At 49.5% G+C, this 16618-nt stretch overlaps 1 protein-coding gene across 1 annotated transcript in view; it reads right to left on the bottom strand.

Annotated features, from left to right (window-relative positions):
- The window catches only part of LOC144481834 (uncharacterized), a 75243-nt gene that overhangs the window by 7039 nt on the left and 51586 nt on the right, over positions 1 to 16618 (bottom strand). Inside the window, exons 3-4 of the mRNA XM_078200988.1 lie at positions 6395 to 6513; positions 3529 to 3635 (exon numbers count right to left, since the gene is read on the bottom strand). Coding sequence (XP_078057114.1) covers positions 3529 to 3635; positions 6395 to 6513 — 226 coding nt within the window. The remainder of the gene's footprint in view (positions 1 to 3528; positions 3636 to 6394; positions 6514 to 16618) is intronic.

The raw sequence follows: 16618 nt of genomic DNA, 5'->3' as shown, positions 1-16618 counted from the left end.
CACACACACTCTCTCACACACACTCCTCTCTCTCACACTCTCTCCACACTCACACACACTCTCTCACACACACTCTCTCTCACACACACACTCTCTCACACACTCTCTCTCTCTCACACTCTCTCACACACACACTCTCCCACACTCTCTCACACACACTCCTCACACACACACTCTCACTCACACACTCTCTCCACACACTCTCTCTCACACACAAACACACACTCTCTCTCACACACTCTCTCACACACACTCTCTCTCACACACACACACACACTCTCTCACACACACTCTCTCACACACACACCTCTCTCTCACACACACACTCTCTCTCTCACACACACTCTCTCTCACACACACACTCTCTCACACACACTCTCTCTCACACACACACTCTCTCTCACACACACACACTCTCTCTCACACACACACACTCTCTCTCCACACACTCTCTCTCACACACACACACTCTCACACACACTCTCTCTCCCCACACACCTCCTCTCTCACACACACACTCTCTCTCACACACACCTCCCTCCTCACACTCTCTCTCTCTCACACACACTCTCTCTCACACACCACTCACCTCTCTCACACACACTCTCTCACACACACACTCTCTCTCTCTCACACACACACACTCTCTCTCACACACATCTCTCTCTCTCTCTCACACACTCTCTCACTCTCTCTCACACACTCTCTCTCTCTCTCACACACTCTCTCTCACACACTCTCTCTCTCACCCACTCTCTCTCTCACTCACTCTCTCTTCACTCACACTCTCTCTACACACACTCTCTCTCACACACACTCTCTCTCACACACACCTCTCTCTCACACACTCCTCTCTCACTCACACACTCTCTCTCACACACACTCTCTCTCTCACACACACTCTCTCTCTCTCACACACTCTCTCTCTCACACACACTCTCTCTCTCTCACACACTCTCTCTCTCACACACACTCTCTCTCACACACACTCTCTCTCTCACTCACTCTCCTCTCTCACACACTCTCTCTCTCACACACACTCTCTCTCTCTCACACACTCTCTCTCTCACACACACACTCTCTCCACACCACACACTCTCTCTCTCTCACTCACTCTCTCTCTCACACACTCTCTCTCTCACACACACTCTCTCTCACACACACACACACTCTCTCTCTCTCACACACTCTCTCTCTCACACACTCTCTCTCTCACACACACTCTCTCTCTCACACACACCTCTCTCCACACACACTTCTCTCTCACACACACTCTCTCTCACACACACACACACTGTCACACACACACTCTCTCACACACACACACACTCTCTCTCACACACACTCTCTCTCTCACACACTCTCTCTCTCACACACACACTCTCTCACACACACACACACTCTCTCTCTCTCACACACTCTCTCTCTCACACACTCTCTCTCTCACACACCTCTCTCTCTCACACTCTCTCACACACACACTCTCTCTCACACACTCTCTCTCTCACACACACTCTCTCTCACACACACTCTCTCTCTCACACACTCTCTCTCTCACACACTCTCTCTCACACACTCTCTCTCACACACCTCTCTCTCACACACTCTCTCTCACACACTCTCTCTCCACACACACTCTCTCTCACACACACTCTCTCTCTCACACACTCTCTCTCTCACACACTCTCTCTCACACACTCTCTCTCACACTCTCTCTCTCACACCCAGTTATTTTGTCCAGAATTCTCCAAGGTCGCACTTGCCGCCCCCGCTGCCAGCGAGTATGGAGAAAGTGACGCTCAGCCAAATCTCCATCACTGCAGCGGGACTGGAAAATTTCAGCCTTAACCTCCCCCCGGAGAGGTCACAGTTTAAAAATAAGGGGTCGCCCATTCCAGACAGAGATGAGGAGAAACGTTTTCTCTCAGAGGGTGGCAGGTCTTTGAACTCTCTTCCTCAAAAGGCGGTGGAAGCAGAGTCTTTGGGTGGGACTTTACGACCTCGCTCGCCCGAACTGGAAAATCCCGCCCAAGGTCAATGGACTTTCCATGTCCACCCCTGGCCTGCACGATTCCCGTGGCGGGCGGAACGGTAAACTTCTGGCCATTTGAATATCGTGTAAGGCAGAGCGAGATAGATTGACGGGGGTGGGGTCAGGGCAGGGCTGTTGAGTTGAGGTTACCATCAGATCAGCCCATGATCTTATTAAATGGCGAAGCAGGCTCGAGAGGCTGAATGGCCTCGGAACCAGCACAGAGAGTTCAGGAAGAAAGCCCATCCGACGTCACATTAGCAGAGCCCAATCGTATGCCAGGGGCAGCCACTCGACGAGTCCAGTGTACCCGGGCTGCCCACAAACATCCCATTTTCATTCCAAAGAATCCAAGAGCTTCAAAGCAGCTTACAGGCCTCAGGTTTCCAGGCTTGCTGAAGCCTGAGGCCTTGCCAATTCTGATTGAAGGTTATCTCGTGTCAGTTTCTCTTTCCACAGATGCTGCCTGACCTGCTGAGCATTCCCAGAATCCTCTTCTTTTGATCTCAGCTTTCCAACATCTGCAATATTTTGCTTTTACACACATCGGCCACCGGTGACTCGTGACAGCAGAGGGGGTGGGCATGATTCTCCCATGGACGTTTCCAACTATGCTGCCTGGGCGCAATGAGACACAATCCACTGCCTTTCCCCTGAATGAACCCACCCGATTTACGTCACAGTGGCATCAATTCACCACATGGGCAGTGCCTTCTGCCCGTTAAAAATTAGAATCATACAATCCCCACAGTGCAGAAGGAGGCCATTCGGCCCATCGAGTCTGCACCGACCACAACCATAACCAGACGCTATCCCCATAACCCGTCATATTTACCCTGTTAATCCCCTTGACACGAAGGGACAATTTAGCATGGCCAATCCACCTAACCTCCACATCTTTGGACACTAAGGGGCAATTTAACATGGTCAGTCCACCTAACCTACACATCTTTGGACAGTAAGGGTCAATTTAGCATGGCCAATCCACCTAACCTACACATCTTTGGACACTAAGGGGCAATTTAGCATGGCCAATCCACCTAACCTGCACATCTTTGGACACTAAGGGGCAATTTAGCATGGCCAATCCACCTAACCTGCACATCTTTGGACACTAAGGGGCAATTTACCATGGCCAATCCACCTAACCTGCACAGCTTTGGACACTAAGGGCAATTTACCATGGCCAATCCACCTAACCTGCACAGCTTTGGACATTAAGGGGCAATGTAGCATGACCAATCCACCTAACCTGCACGTCTTTGTACACTAAGGGGCAATTTAGCATGACCAATCCACCTAACCTGCACATCTTTGGACTGCGGGAAGAAACCAGAGCACCCGGAGGAAACCCTCGCAGACACGGGGAGACTGTACAAACTCCACACAGACAGTCACCCAAGCCCGGAATTGAACCGGGTCCCTGGTACAGTGAGGCAGCAATGCTAACCACTGTGCCACCCTAAACATTACTCATGACCGATCGATCCCATTACTTGCCCCCGGTACTGACCTGGTGGAACCCCACATACTCCTGCACAGTGGGGGATGTGTAGAAGATGTCACCTTCTGCAGTCACAACCAGGACAAAACCATTTAGGGCCTAGAAATATAAAAGACATTCTTCCATCAAGAGATTATTTCATTTGCGGTGCTTGCCTTGGATCCTTAAAGGAAGATAAGGAGTTATCGAAGAGATAGAAGGTTTCTCACAAAGACTAAAAGAAATTCATAGAATCATACAGTGCAGAAGAGGCCCTTCAGCCCATCGAGTCTGTACCGACACATGAGAAACACCTGACCTCCCACCTAATCCCATCTACCAGCACTTGGTCCATAGCCCTGAATGTTATGATGTGCCAAGTGCTCATCCAGGTACTTTTTAAAGGATGTGAGGCATCCCCCCTCCACCACCCTCCCAGGCAGCGCATTCCACACCCTCACCACCCTCTGGGTAAAAAGGTTTTTCCTCACATCCCCCCTAAACCTCCCACCCCTCACCTTGAACCTGTGTCCCCTCGTGACTGATCCTTCAACCAACAGATGCACCATAGAAAGTGTTCTTTCTGGTTGTATCACAGCTTGGTATGGCTCCTGCTCTGTCCAAGACCGCAAGAAACTACAAAGGGTTGTGAATGTAGCCCAGTTCATCACTCAAACCAGCCTCCCATCCATTGACTCTGTCTACACTTCCCGCTGCCTCGGAAAAGCAGCCAGCATAATCAAGGACCCCACGCACCCCGGACATTCTCTCTTCCACCTTCTTCCATCGGGAAAAAGATACAAAAGTCTGAGGTCACGTACCAACCGACTCAAGAACAGCTTCTTCCCTGCTGCTGTCAGACTTCTGAATAGACCTACCTCGCATTAAGTTGATCTTTCTCTACACCCTAGCTATGACTGTAACACTACATTCTGCACCCTCTCCTTTCCTTCTCCCCTATGTACTCTATGAATGGTATGCTTTGTCTGTATGGTGCGCAAGAAACAAGACTTTTCATTGTATACGAATACATGTGACAATAATAAATCAAATCAAACCAAATCAAAAGGGGAACAGCTGCTCCTTATCCCCCCGTCCATGCCCCTCATAATCTTGTACACCTCGATCAGGTCGCCCCTCAGTCTTCTCTGCTCCAGAGAAAACAACCCAAGCCTACCCAACCTCTCTTCATAACTTAAATGTTCCATCCCAGGCAGTATCCTGGTGAATCTTCCCTTTACCCCTCCAATGCAAATTGCTCTTCCACACACTGTAAAATCCTTCACATGTCTATGAACACACTGTCAAAAGAGGACGACCCCTTTAAGATAAAAAGCCATCACTTATATTGCACCCATCTAAAGGGCAGCCAATAAATGAATTTTGCTTTGCAATCACTGCTGTTCGGCAGGCAAATGCTGCAGACTATTTTGCAGGTGACAAAGTTTATCTTCAAGTGGCGCAGATGTGGAATCATGGAAACCCTGCAGTACACAAGGAGGCCATTCGGCCCATTGAGTCTGCACCAACCACAGTCCCACCCAGGCCCTATTCCCCTCACCCCCGACATTCATCCTGCCAGACCCCTTGATACGCGGGACAATTTAGCATGGCCAATCCACCGAACCTACACATCTTTGGACACTAAGGGGCAATTTAGCATGGCCAATCCACCTAACCCGCACATCTTGGACACTAAGGGGCAATTTAGCATGGCCAATTCACCTAACCTGTGCATCTTTGGACACTGAGGGGCAATTTAGCATGGCCAATCAACCTAACCTGCGCATCTTTGGACACTAAGGGACAATTTAGCATGGCCAATCCACCTAACCTACACATCTTTGGACACTAAGGGGCAATTTAGCATGGCCAATCCACCTAACCCGCACATCTTTGGACACTAAGGGGCAATTTAGCATGGCCAATCCACCTAACCTACACATCTTTGGACACTAAGGGGCAATTTAGCATGGCCAATCCACCTAACCCGCACATCTTGGACACTAAGGGGCAATTTAGCATGGCCAATTCACCTAACCTGTGCATCTTTGGACACTAAGGGGCAATTTAGCATGGCCAATCAACCTAACCTGCGCATCTTTGGACACTAAGGGACAATTTAGCATGGCCAATCCACCTAACCTACACATCTTTGGACACTAAGGGGCAATTTAGCATGGCCAATCCACCTAACCCGCACATCTTTGGACACTAAGGGGCAATTTAGCATGGCCAATTCACCTAACCTGCGCATCTTTGGACACTAAGGGGCAATTTAGCATGGCCAATCCACCTAACCTACACATCTTTGGACTGTGGGAGGAAACCGGAGCACCCGGAGGAAACCCACGCAGACACGGGGAGTACGTGCAAACTCCAGACAGACAGTGACCCAAGCCGGGAACCGAACCTGGGTCCCTGGCGCTGTGAGGCAGCAGTGCTAACCACTGTGCCACCGTGCCACCCATGATGGGCTGAAGGGCCTTTTATTTTTGCTGTGCACCTCTGTGACTCACAACAGCCGATGGGCAAAATGGCCGACCAGTCCGTTATTTGGCAGCGTTCCTTGAGGGAGGAATGTTGGGAGGAAGTCCCAGTCAGAAACCCGGGGAGGGCTTGTTACACTCCTTCCAACAGGGCCGTGGGGCCCTGGGGAGAGCTGCGATTCATTGTCCCATGAGAAAGATTGCACCCCTGCCAGTGAAGCACCACTTCAGCAGTGCCCCGGAGTGTCAGCTCGGAACCCAAGGCTCATATTCAATTCCACCAACCCTTCCCCCACCCCCACCCCCACGCTCCCAGCCCTCCCTCCAGCTGAGGTGTCCAGGTAGATGCCTGAAGAAATAAAAGCCACAAGACCGCATCACTTCCTTTACCTGCAGCAACAGTTCCCCTTCCGACGGCATTGCGTTGCCAAGGGTTGGAAGCCGCTTGCCCACTCCAGGGGTGCCAGGCCGCTCCAAGGGTAGACATCTCTTTCTTTGTCCCAAAGTAGCTGTAAGGCAGTCACAAACATTGCTGAGTAAGTATGAGGAGGGATGTTCTTCAAATATAGAATAAGGTAGACAACCCCATTTAATAAAGGCCCCAGGCTTCTTCCATAGAAACACAGAAGATAGGGGCAGGAGGAGGCCATTCGGCCCTTCGATCCTGCTCCACCATTCATCTCAATCATGGCTGGTCATCCAACTCAGTAGCCTAATCCTGCTTTCTCCCCATAACCTTTGATCCCGCTCGCCCCAAGTGCTATATCCAGCCGCCATTGGGAGCATGTCAAGAAATACAATTATCGTAGAATCCCTACAGTGCAGAAGGAGGCCATTCAGCCCATCGAGTCTGCACTGACTCCCCGACAGAGAGTTGGCCCTCGACTCAACCCTGGAACACCGAGGTAACAAGGACACCTATGTCAGACTCCTATTTATTGACTACAGCTCGGCCTTCAACACTATTATTCCTACGAATCTCATCTCCAAACTCCATGGCCTGGGCCTCGGCTCCTCCCTCTGCTACTGGATCCTGAACTTCCTAACTCACAGATCACAATCAGTAAGGATAGGCAACAACACCTCCTCCACGATCATCCTCAACACCGGTGCCCCACAAGGCCGTGTTCTCAGCCCCCTACTATACTCCTTATACACCTCTGACTGTGCAGCCAAATTCCCCTCCAATTCGATTTTCAAGTTTGCTGATGACACCACCGTAGTGGGTCGGATCTCAAACAATGACGAGACAGAGTACAGGAATGAGATAGAGAATCTGGTGAACCGGTGCGGCAACAATAATCTCTCCCTCAATGTCAACAAAACGAAGGAGATTGTCATCGACTTCAGGAAACGTAAAGGAGAACATGCCCCTGTCTATATCAATGGGCATGATGTGGAGATGCCGGCGTTGGACTGGGGTGGGCACAGTAAGAAGTCTCACAACACCAGGTTAAAGTCCAACCGATTTATTTGGAATCACGAGTTTTCAGAGCACTGCTCCTTCATCAGGTGAGTGATGAGGATCCATCTAACAAACACATCCTTGGGACAATTTAGCATGGCCAATCCACCTAGCCCGCACATCTTTGAACACTGAGGAAGAATTTAGCATGGCCAATCCACCCAACCAACACATCTTTGAACATGAAGGGGCAATTTAGCATGGCCAATCCCCCTAGCCTACACAGCTTTGGACACTAAGGGGCAATTTAGCATGGCCAGTCCACCTGTCCCAAATTGTCCCTTTGTGTCCCAGGATGTGTGGGTTCGGGGGATTAGCGGGGCAAATGTTTGGGATGACGGTGATCGGGCCTGAGTGGGATGCTCTGTTGGAGAGTCGGTGCAGACCTGATGGGCCGAATGGCCTCTTTGGGCACTGCAGGGATCCTATGAAATGAGGTTGTGGAGGCTGGCATATTTTGCCAGCACGGTCATTGTGAATTCCCTTCCGAGATCGCTCTGTCTCTCCTTCTTGGTCAAGACCCTGGTTAAAAACTATTTCCTTGGCCGGGCTTCAAATCATTGCTCCCAGGAGCTCAGTGCCTTGCCGCACATCTTGAGACGTTTATCCTGGTAACCTGGGCGCTATCTGATTTCATAAAAAATGTCATCCAGACAATAAATACAAAAAAGGTTTGACGAGTATTTCAGAGAGGGCTGCAGCTAAGGAGAATACATTTACTGTTGAATGAACCATGCATATCGGACATCAAGAAATGTCTCCAATGCACACTTCTACATGTTCAGGACACACCCTGTTGGGGAAGAATTCAGCAAAACTGTTTATCTCTTTCAGTCATGCGTCAGACAGTTGTTCACGCTTGGGTTGGCAAAAATAACATGGCAACAGGAGTAAACAATTGTCTCCAATTGGCAAGGACACTTCCCATTCCGTCCGACTGTGGGCAGAGAATCAGAGAAGCAAGTTGATCTTTTCTTTCCTCGCCGTTTCGGAATGTTGCCAGCAAAATACTGGGAAGTTCTGTGGCACAAAGGGACCTTGGCGTGTCTGTCCACAGATCTCAGGAGGGCATGTTCATACGGTGGTGAAAAAGGCAAATGGGACACTTGCCTTTATCAAGCGAGGCGTAGATTGCAAAAGCAGGGAAGTCATGTTGGAGTTGTGTCGAACTTTGGTGAGGCCACAGCTGGAGCACTGTGTGCAGTTCTGGTCGCCACATTATAGGAAGGATGTGGTCGCACTGGAGGGGGTGCAGAGGAGATTCACCAGGATGCTGCCTGGGACGGAGCGTTTAAGTTATGAAGAGAGGTTGGATAGGCTTGGGTTGTTTTCTCTGGAGCAGAGAAGACTGAGGGGCGACCTGATCGAGGTGTACAAGATTATGAGGGGCATGGACAGGGTGGATAAGGAGCAGCTATTGCCCTTAATTGAAGGGTCAGTCACGAGAGGACATAGGTTCAAGGTGAGGGGCAGGAAGTTTATAGAATCCTACAGTGCAGAAGGAGGCCATTTTGGCCCATCGAGTCTGCACCAACCACAATCCCACCCAGGCCCTATCCCCATAACCCCATGCATTTACCCCAGCTCGTCCCCCTGACACTAAGGGGCAATTTTAGCACGGCCAATCCACCTAACCTGCCCATCTTTGGAGTGTGGGAGGAAACCCATGCAGACACGGGGAGAACGTGCAGACGCCACACAGACAGTGACCCAAGCTGGGAATCGAACCCGGGTCCCTGGCGCTGTGAGGCAGCAGTGCTAACGACTGGACGGGGGGAATGTGAGGAAAAATCTTTTTACCCAGAGGGTGGTGAGGGTGTAGAATGCGCTGCCTGGGAGGGTGGTGGAGGCGGGATGCCTCACATCCTTTAAAAAGGACATGGATGATCACTTGGCACATCATAACATTGAGGGCTAAGTGGATGAGGTGGAAGGTCAGCTGTTTCTCGTGTGTCAGTGCAGACTGGATGGGCAGAAAGGCCTCTTCTGCACTGTATGATTCTATACCCACGACCCCACCTGCAACCCTCTACCATGTCGACATGCCCACTGTCAACCATCTCCCTGTCAGATAGACATGGGCATTCTCACAAATATCAGCGCAGAAAAATCAAGGTAAACCTTTCAGCATCTATACTTAACTTTGAGCAGGGGATATGAAGCAGCACGCAACTGCTTCCTTGTGGTGTATTCATGCTGGCGAATCTAGTGCACTGGTAACCTCAAGACCCACAGCACATTCCTTGTCATGGGACATCAGTGGCCATGAAATCTGTTCAATTTTTAAACAAATATTCATCCACTGGACGTGGCCGTCGCTGGCTGGGCCCAGCACTTCTTTCCCGTCCCTAGTTGCCCCTCAAGAAGTTGGTGATGAGCCGCTTTCTTGAACCCACGACAGCCTACCTACACTTACAGTACCACCCTAACAGCACTGTGGGTGTACCTACACCACATGGACTGACTGATGTCCAATAACAATCCTGGAGCTCCCTCCCTAACAGCACTGTGGGTGCACCTACACCACATGGACTGACTGATGTTCAATAACAATCCTGGAACTCCCTCCCTAACAGCACTGTGGGTGTACCTACACCACATGGACTGACTGATGTCCAATAACAATCCTGGAACTCTCTCCCTAGCAGCACTGTGGGTGCACCTACACCACATGGACTGACTGATGTCCAATAACAATCCTGGAACTCCCTCCCTAACAGCACTGTGGGTGTACCTACACCACATGGACTGACTGATATCCAATAACAATCCTGGAACTCCCTCCCTAACAGCACTGTGGGTCTACCTACACCACATGGACTGACTGATGTCCAATAACAATCCTGGAACTCTCTCCCTAGCAGCACTGTGGGTGCACCTACACCACATGGACTGACTGATGTCCAATAACAATCCTGGAACTCCCTCCCTAACAGCACTGTGGGTGTACCTACACCACATGGACTGACTGATGTCCAATAACAATCCTGGAACTCCCCTCCCTAACAGCACTGTGGGTGTACCTACACCACATGGACTGACTGATATCCAATAACAATCCTGGAACTCCCTCCCTAACAGCACTGTGGGTGCACCTACACCACATGGACTGACTGATATCCAATAACAATCCTGGAACTCCCTCCCTAACAGCACTGTGGGTCTACCTACACCACATGGACTGACTGATGTCCAAGAACAACAGTAATATTAATATAAATCAGTCCCTTCAGCAGAGCTTATTGCTGACACAATATGAGACACTCAAGCTCGCAACAAGAAAAACACCTCTTCCAACAAGGCCATGGCATGCAATGCAACCCCTCAAATTAGACCTGCTTATTTATGGAGTCAAGAGTCCTGCACATTGCAAACACAACTGTCACACGAGATGCAAACGCAATGTGGACGCGCCCATGCCAGTCACAGTGGCAGACCGCCTTGTCCCCTGCCCAAGCCGCACTTGCCAGCGCTGGTCAAGTCCCTTCATGCCCAATGTCAGCTCGTACGGGTGTGAGCAAGCTTGGGATTTGGTTTTCATACGTGCATCTCTGCCCCCACATTACCATCTGCACGCCAGCTATTGCCAACCCAGAAGAAACTGTGGGTGGAGAAAGAATGGCTACAACAATAATTTAAACAACAATCATGGCAATAGTAGCTTTAAAATGGCTTTTCTGGCTGAGAGCTAAGCATGCTGGGATTTTTGGACAACTTATAGATTAAAACCAGATGCAGGTCGTAGGAGTGGGGGCTGTGATCTGAAGCTTCCCAGATAGGGGAAGTTGTTGACATTAACCCAGTCAGTGTGGCTTCAATTTATATGTCTGTTATGTATGGGGCATGTTGAATAAACGAAGTGTAATGGCGTCGTTCAAAAGTAACCTCATTGGATGTTCAAGCCATGTGATCGGTTTCTGGTTCCACAGTTGGCTGGATGACGGAGAATCTTCTAGAAAGCAAGTGGAGAATTGTGGATAAAAAGACATGTGAGCCTTTGTTTGCCAGCGAAGAGACCAACCCTTGCAAGAAGACCTGTACCCTGAAGGAGACTTCAGAGAAGAAGAAGATAGATTCTACATCGAGGATATTTCTTGGCCAAGGTTTTGCTAAACTCGGTAGTATCTATTTTCAGTTAAATAGTTAAAGTTGATGTTTAGTTAAAGTTAAAGTGCAGTTTAAGATTAAAGTTTAGTGGAGAGTTGACGTTCAGTTGAGTTAAAGTTCAGTAAAGAGTGAATGAGTTGCAACTGTTTATGTTTGAATAAATGTTAAATAAAGAAATAATTGTCCTTGTTTGTCTCTTTAAACTGGGATGCTTGGTGTTTAAATTAAAATCAAATTAAATTAAAGCTGTATCGATGAAAAAGAAAACAGAATCTGGGGACAGGCAATAATCGCCGGCCTTCCCAGTGATGCCCACATCCTGGGAATGATTTTAAAAGAGGGAAAGGAAGCACTCGGGAACGCATTGCCAGACTTTTTAAGTCACGTCCTAACATGTAATGATAGGAAACGTACGCGGTTATATGAAATACACAAGGTTCAAATTCTCCCTCAAAAAATGGGGAGGCGATGGCCTAGTGGTATTATCGCTAGACTATTAATCCAGAAACTCAGCTAATGTTCTGGGGACCCGGGTTCGAATCCCGCCACGGCAGATGGTGGAATTTGAATTCAATAAAAATATCTGGAATTAGGAATCTACTGATGAAATCATTGTTTGAAAAACCCATCTGGTTCACTAACTTTAGGGAAGGAAATCTGCCATCCTTACCCGGTCTGGCCTACGTGTGATTCCAGAGCCACAGCAATGTGGTTGACTCTCAACTGCTCTCCAGGGGCAACTAGAGATGGGCAATAAATGCTGGCCCAGCCAGCGACGCCCATGTCCCACGGATGAAAAATATTAAAAAATGGCTCCATTACAGTCACAGTAGGACTTGGAAATGTAACAATATCTGGTGCTTCTGTTCCATGTGAGACTGATCTATGACACCTTTAATTACTAAGCCGCTCTATCGTGACTTTGGAAGCGAAAACAAGGCGGCAGATTAAGACCTGAATGGCTGTAAATTGGGAGGGGGGAGTGTGCAGAGGAACCTGGGTGTCCTTGTGCACCAGTCGCTGAAGGTGAGCATGCAGGTGCAGCAGGCGGTAAAGAAGGCAAATGGTATGTTGGCCTTCATTGCGAGAGGTTTCGAGTACAGGAGCAGGGATGTGTTGTTGCAATTATACAGGGCCTTGGTGAGGCCACACCGAGAGTATTGTGTGCAGTTTTGGTCTCCTTTTCTGAGGAAGGATGTTCTTGCTCTCGAGGGAGTGCAGCGAAGGTTTACCAGGCTGATTCCGGGGATGGCGGGACTGATGTATGAGGAGAGATTGTGTTCGCTGGAGTTCAGACGAATGAGGGGGGATCTCATAGAGACTTATAAAATTCTAACAGGACTAGACAGGGTGGATGCAGGGAGGATGTTCCCGATGGTGGGGGAGTCCAGAACCAGGGGTCACAGTCTGAGGATTCGGGGTAGACCATTTAGGACGGAGGTGAGGAGACATTTCTTCACCCGGTGAGCCTGTGGAATTCATTCCCACAGGAAGTAGTTGATGCCAAAACATTGAATGTATTCAAGAGGCGGCTGGATGGAGCACTTGGGGCGAATGGGGTTAAAGGTTATGGGGAGAAAGCAGGATTAGGCTATTGAGTTGGATGATCAGCCATGATGGTGATGAATGGCGGAGCAGGATCGAAGGGCCGAATGGCCTCCTCCTGCTCCTATCTTCTATGTTTCTTTGTTTCTATGTGACAAATTAATGCTGGAACAGCCGGTTTAAGTCTATATGCCATTACATCCCTCCCCCTTTATGTCCCTTATGACATCCCTCCCCCTTTTAAGTCCTTTACTGCACACCATACAAATAACTCCAAATTAACGAAATGGTGCATCCATGCAACCCTCGTTAAGTGCAGCCATGCAGCCCAGGCATAAATAATCACACAGCACATCGATGCAGACTCAACTGTTCGCATCTGGCAGAAGGGGAGGGAGGGGGGGCGGTGTTCTGGAAGGTGGTACACAATATAGCAAGCACCGAGAGAAAGCTGGATCTTCTTGGATTATGTAACAAAGATAGACACAGTGGATACAAAGCCGTCAGACAAAAGACATGAATATTACCTGGGGGAAGCAGCGGTGGCAGTGTCTCTGGAGCTGAGCCTGGCCCAGTAGTGCAAAAGGGTAAGGAAAGGAGGGTAGTGCTAATTGGGGACTCTACGGTGAGGGGGTCAGATAGGCGTTTTTGCGGACACAGACGGGACTCTCGGATGGTGGTTTGCCTCCCTGGTGCAGGGGTCCGGGATGTCTCTGGTCGAGTCCCAGAAATCCTGAAGGGGGAGGGAGAGGAGCCGAAGATCGTGATGCATATAGGTACTGCTGACATAGGTAGGAAGAGGGAAGGGGTCATGAAAAGAGAATATAGGGAGTTAGGTAGACAGCTGAGAAAGAGGAATGCAAAGGTAGTAATCTCGGGATTGCTGCCTGTGCCGCGGGAGAGTGAGAACAGGAATCGGTGGAGAATGAATGAGTGGCTGAGGGACTGGAGCAAGGGACAAGGATTTGGGTACTTGGATCATTGGGACTTCTTTAGGGGCAGGTGTGACCTGTTTAAAAAAGACGGGTGGCACTTGAATCCCAGGGGGACCAATATCCTGGCGGGAAGGTTGGCTAAGGCTACTGGAGAGACTTTAAACTAGAAAGGTTGGGGGGAGGGAATCGAAATGAGGAGACTGAGAGCGAGGAGGTTAGCTCGCAAATAGATAAGGAATGTAGACAGGGTAAGAGGGAGGTTAGACGAGTGATGGAGAAGGGAAGTGCTCAGGCTGAAGGTCTGAGATGTGTCTATTTTAATGCCAGGAGTGTAGTGAATAAAGTGGATGAGCTTAGAGCGTGGATTGCTGCTTCGAATTGTGATGTGGTGGCCATTACGGAGACTTGGATGTCTCAGGGACAGGACTGGGTGCTTCAGGTGCCGGGTTTTAGATGTTTCAGGAAGGACAGGGAGGGAGGCAAGAGAGGGGGGGGAGTGGCACTGTTGATCAGGGATAGTGTCACGGCTGTAGAGAAGGTGGACGCCGTGGAGGGATTGACTACGGAGTCTCTGTGGGTGGAGGTTAGGAACAGGAAGGGGTCGGTAACTTTGCTGGGTGTTTTCTATAGGCCGCCCAATAGTAACAGAGATGTTGAGGAGCAGATGGGGAAACAGATCCTGGAGAGATGTAGGAATAACAGAGTTGTCGTGATGGGAGATTTTAATTTCCCAAACATAGATTGGAATATCCCTAGGGCTAGGGGTTTGGATGGAGAGGAGTTTGTTAGGTGTGTCCAGGAGAGTTTCCTGACACAGTATGTGGATAAGCCTACTAGAGGAGAGGCTGTACTTGATCTGGTGCTGGCTAATGAACCTGGACAGGTGGAGGATCTCTCGGTGGGTGAGCATCTTGGGGATAGCGATCATAATTCTATCTCCTTCACGATAGCATTGGAAAGAGATAGGATCAGGCAGGCTAGGAAAGTGTTTCTCTGGAGTAAAGGGAAATACAGTGTCATCAGGGAGGAAATTAGACGGGTAAATTGGAAGGAGGCATTCTTGGGGAAAAGTACCGAAGGAAAGTGGAGGATTTTCAAGGAATGTTTGTCTGGAGCTCTGCATGACAACGTTCCGATGAGACAGGGGGGTGTTGGTAGGGTACGGGAACCGTGGTGCACGAAGGTTGTGATGAACCTGGTGAATAAGAAAAGAGAGGCGTACAGAAGGTTCAGAGAGCTAGGAGGTGTTAAGGATTTAGAGGAGTATACGGGATGTAGGAAGGAGCTTAAGAAGGAAATTAGGAGAGCGAGAAGGGGTCATGAGAAGACCTTGGCGGGTAAGATTAAGGAGAATCCCAAGGCTTTCTACAAATATGTCAAGAGTAAAAGGATGAGATGTGAAGGCATAGGACCCTTAAAAGGTGAAGGGGGAAAAGTTTGTGCGGAACCGTTAGAAATGGCGGAGGTGCTTAATGAATACTTTACCTCGGTATTCACGGTGGAAAGGGATCTGGGTGGTTGTACTGCTGGTTTGCGGTGGACAGAAAGGATCGAGCATGTGGACATAAAGAAAGAGGATGTGTTGGAACTATTGAATGGCATCAAGGTTGGTAAGTCGCCGGGACCGGATGGGATGTACCCCAGGTTACTGTGGGAGGCGAGGGAGGAGATTGCGGAGCCTTTGGCGATGATCTTTGCATCGTCGATGGAGACGGGAGAGGTTCCGGAGGATTGGAGGATTGCAGATGTGGTCCCTATATTCAAGAAAGGGAACAGGGACAGCCCGGGAAATTACCGACCGGTGAGTCTAACCTCAGTGGTTGGTAAGTTGATGGAGAGGATCCTGAGAGACAGGATTTATGATCATCTAGAGAAGTTTAGTATGATCAAAAGTAGTCAGCACGGCTTTGTCAAGGGCCTTACGAGCCTGGTTGAGTTCTTTGAAAATGTGACCAAACACATTGACGAAGGAAGAGCGGTGGATGTGGTCTATATGGACTTCAGCAAGGCGTTCAATAAGGTCCCCCATGCAAGACTTCTTGAGAAAGTGAGAGGGCATGGGATCCAAGGGGCTGTTGCCTTGTGGATCCAGAACTGGCTTGCCTGCAGAAGGCAGAGAGTGGCTGTGGAGGGGTCTTTCTCTGCATGGAGGTCAGTGACCAGTGGAGTGCCCCAGGGATCTGTTCTGGGACCCTTGCTGTTTGTCATTTTCATAAATGACCTGGATGAGGAAGTGGAGGGATGGGTTGGTAAGTTTGCTGACGACACCAAGGTAGGTGGTGTTGTGGATAGTTTGGAGGGATGTCAGAAGTTGCAGCGAGACATAGATAGAATGCAAGACTGGGCGGAGAAGTGGCAGATGGACTTCAACCCGGATAAGTGTGTAGTGATCCATTTTGGCAGATCCAATGGGATGAAGCAGCAGTATAATATGAAGGGTACCATTCTTAGCAGTGTAGAGGATCAGAAGGACCTTGGGGTCCGGGTCCATAGGACTCTTAAATCGGCCTCGCAGGTGGAGGATGTGGTCAAGAAGGCGTACGGCGTACTAGCCTTCATTAA

This window comes from Mustelus asterias, chromosome X (genome assembly GCF_964213995.1).
Source record: "Mustelus asterias chromosome X, sMusAst1.hap1.1, whole genome shotgun sequence".
Taxonomy (NCBI): Eukaryota; Metazoa; Chordata; class Chondrichthyes; order Carcharhiniformes; family Triakidae; genus Mustelus; species Mustelus asterias.
This window is presented reverse-complemented; position numbering and strand designations above follow the sequence as displayed.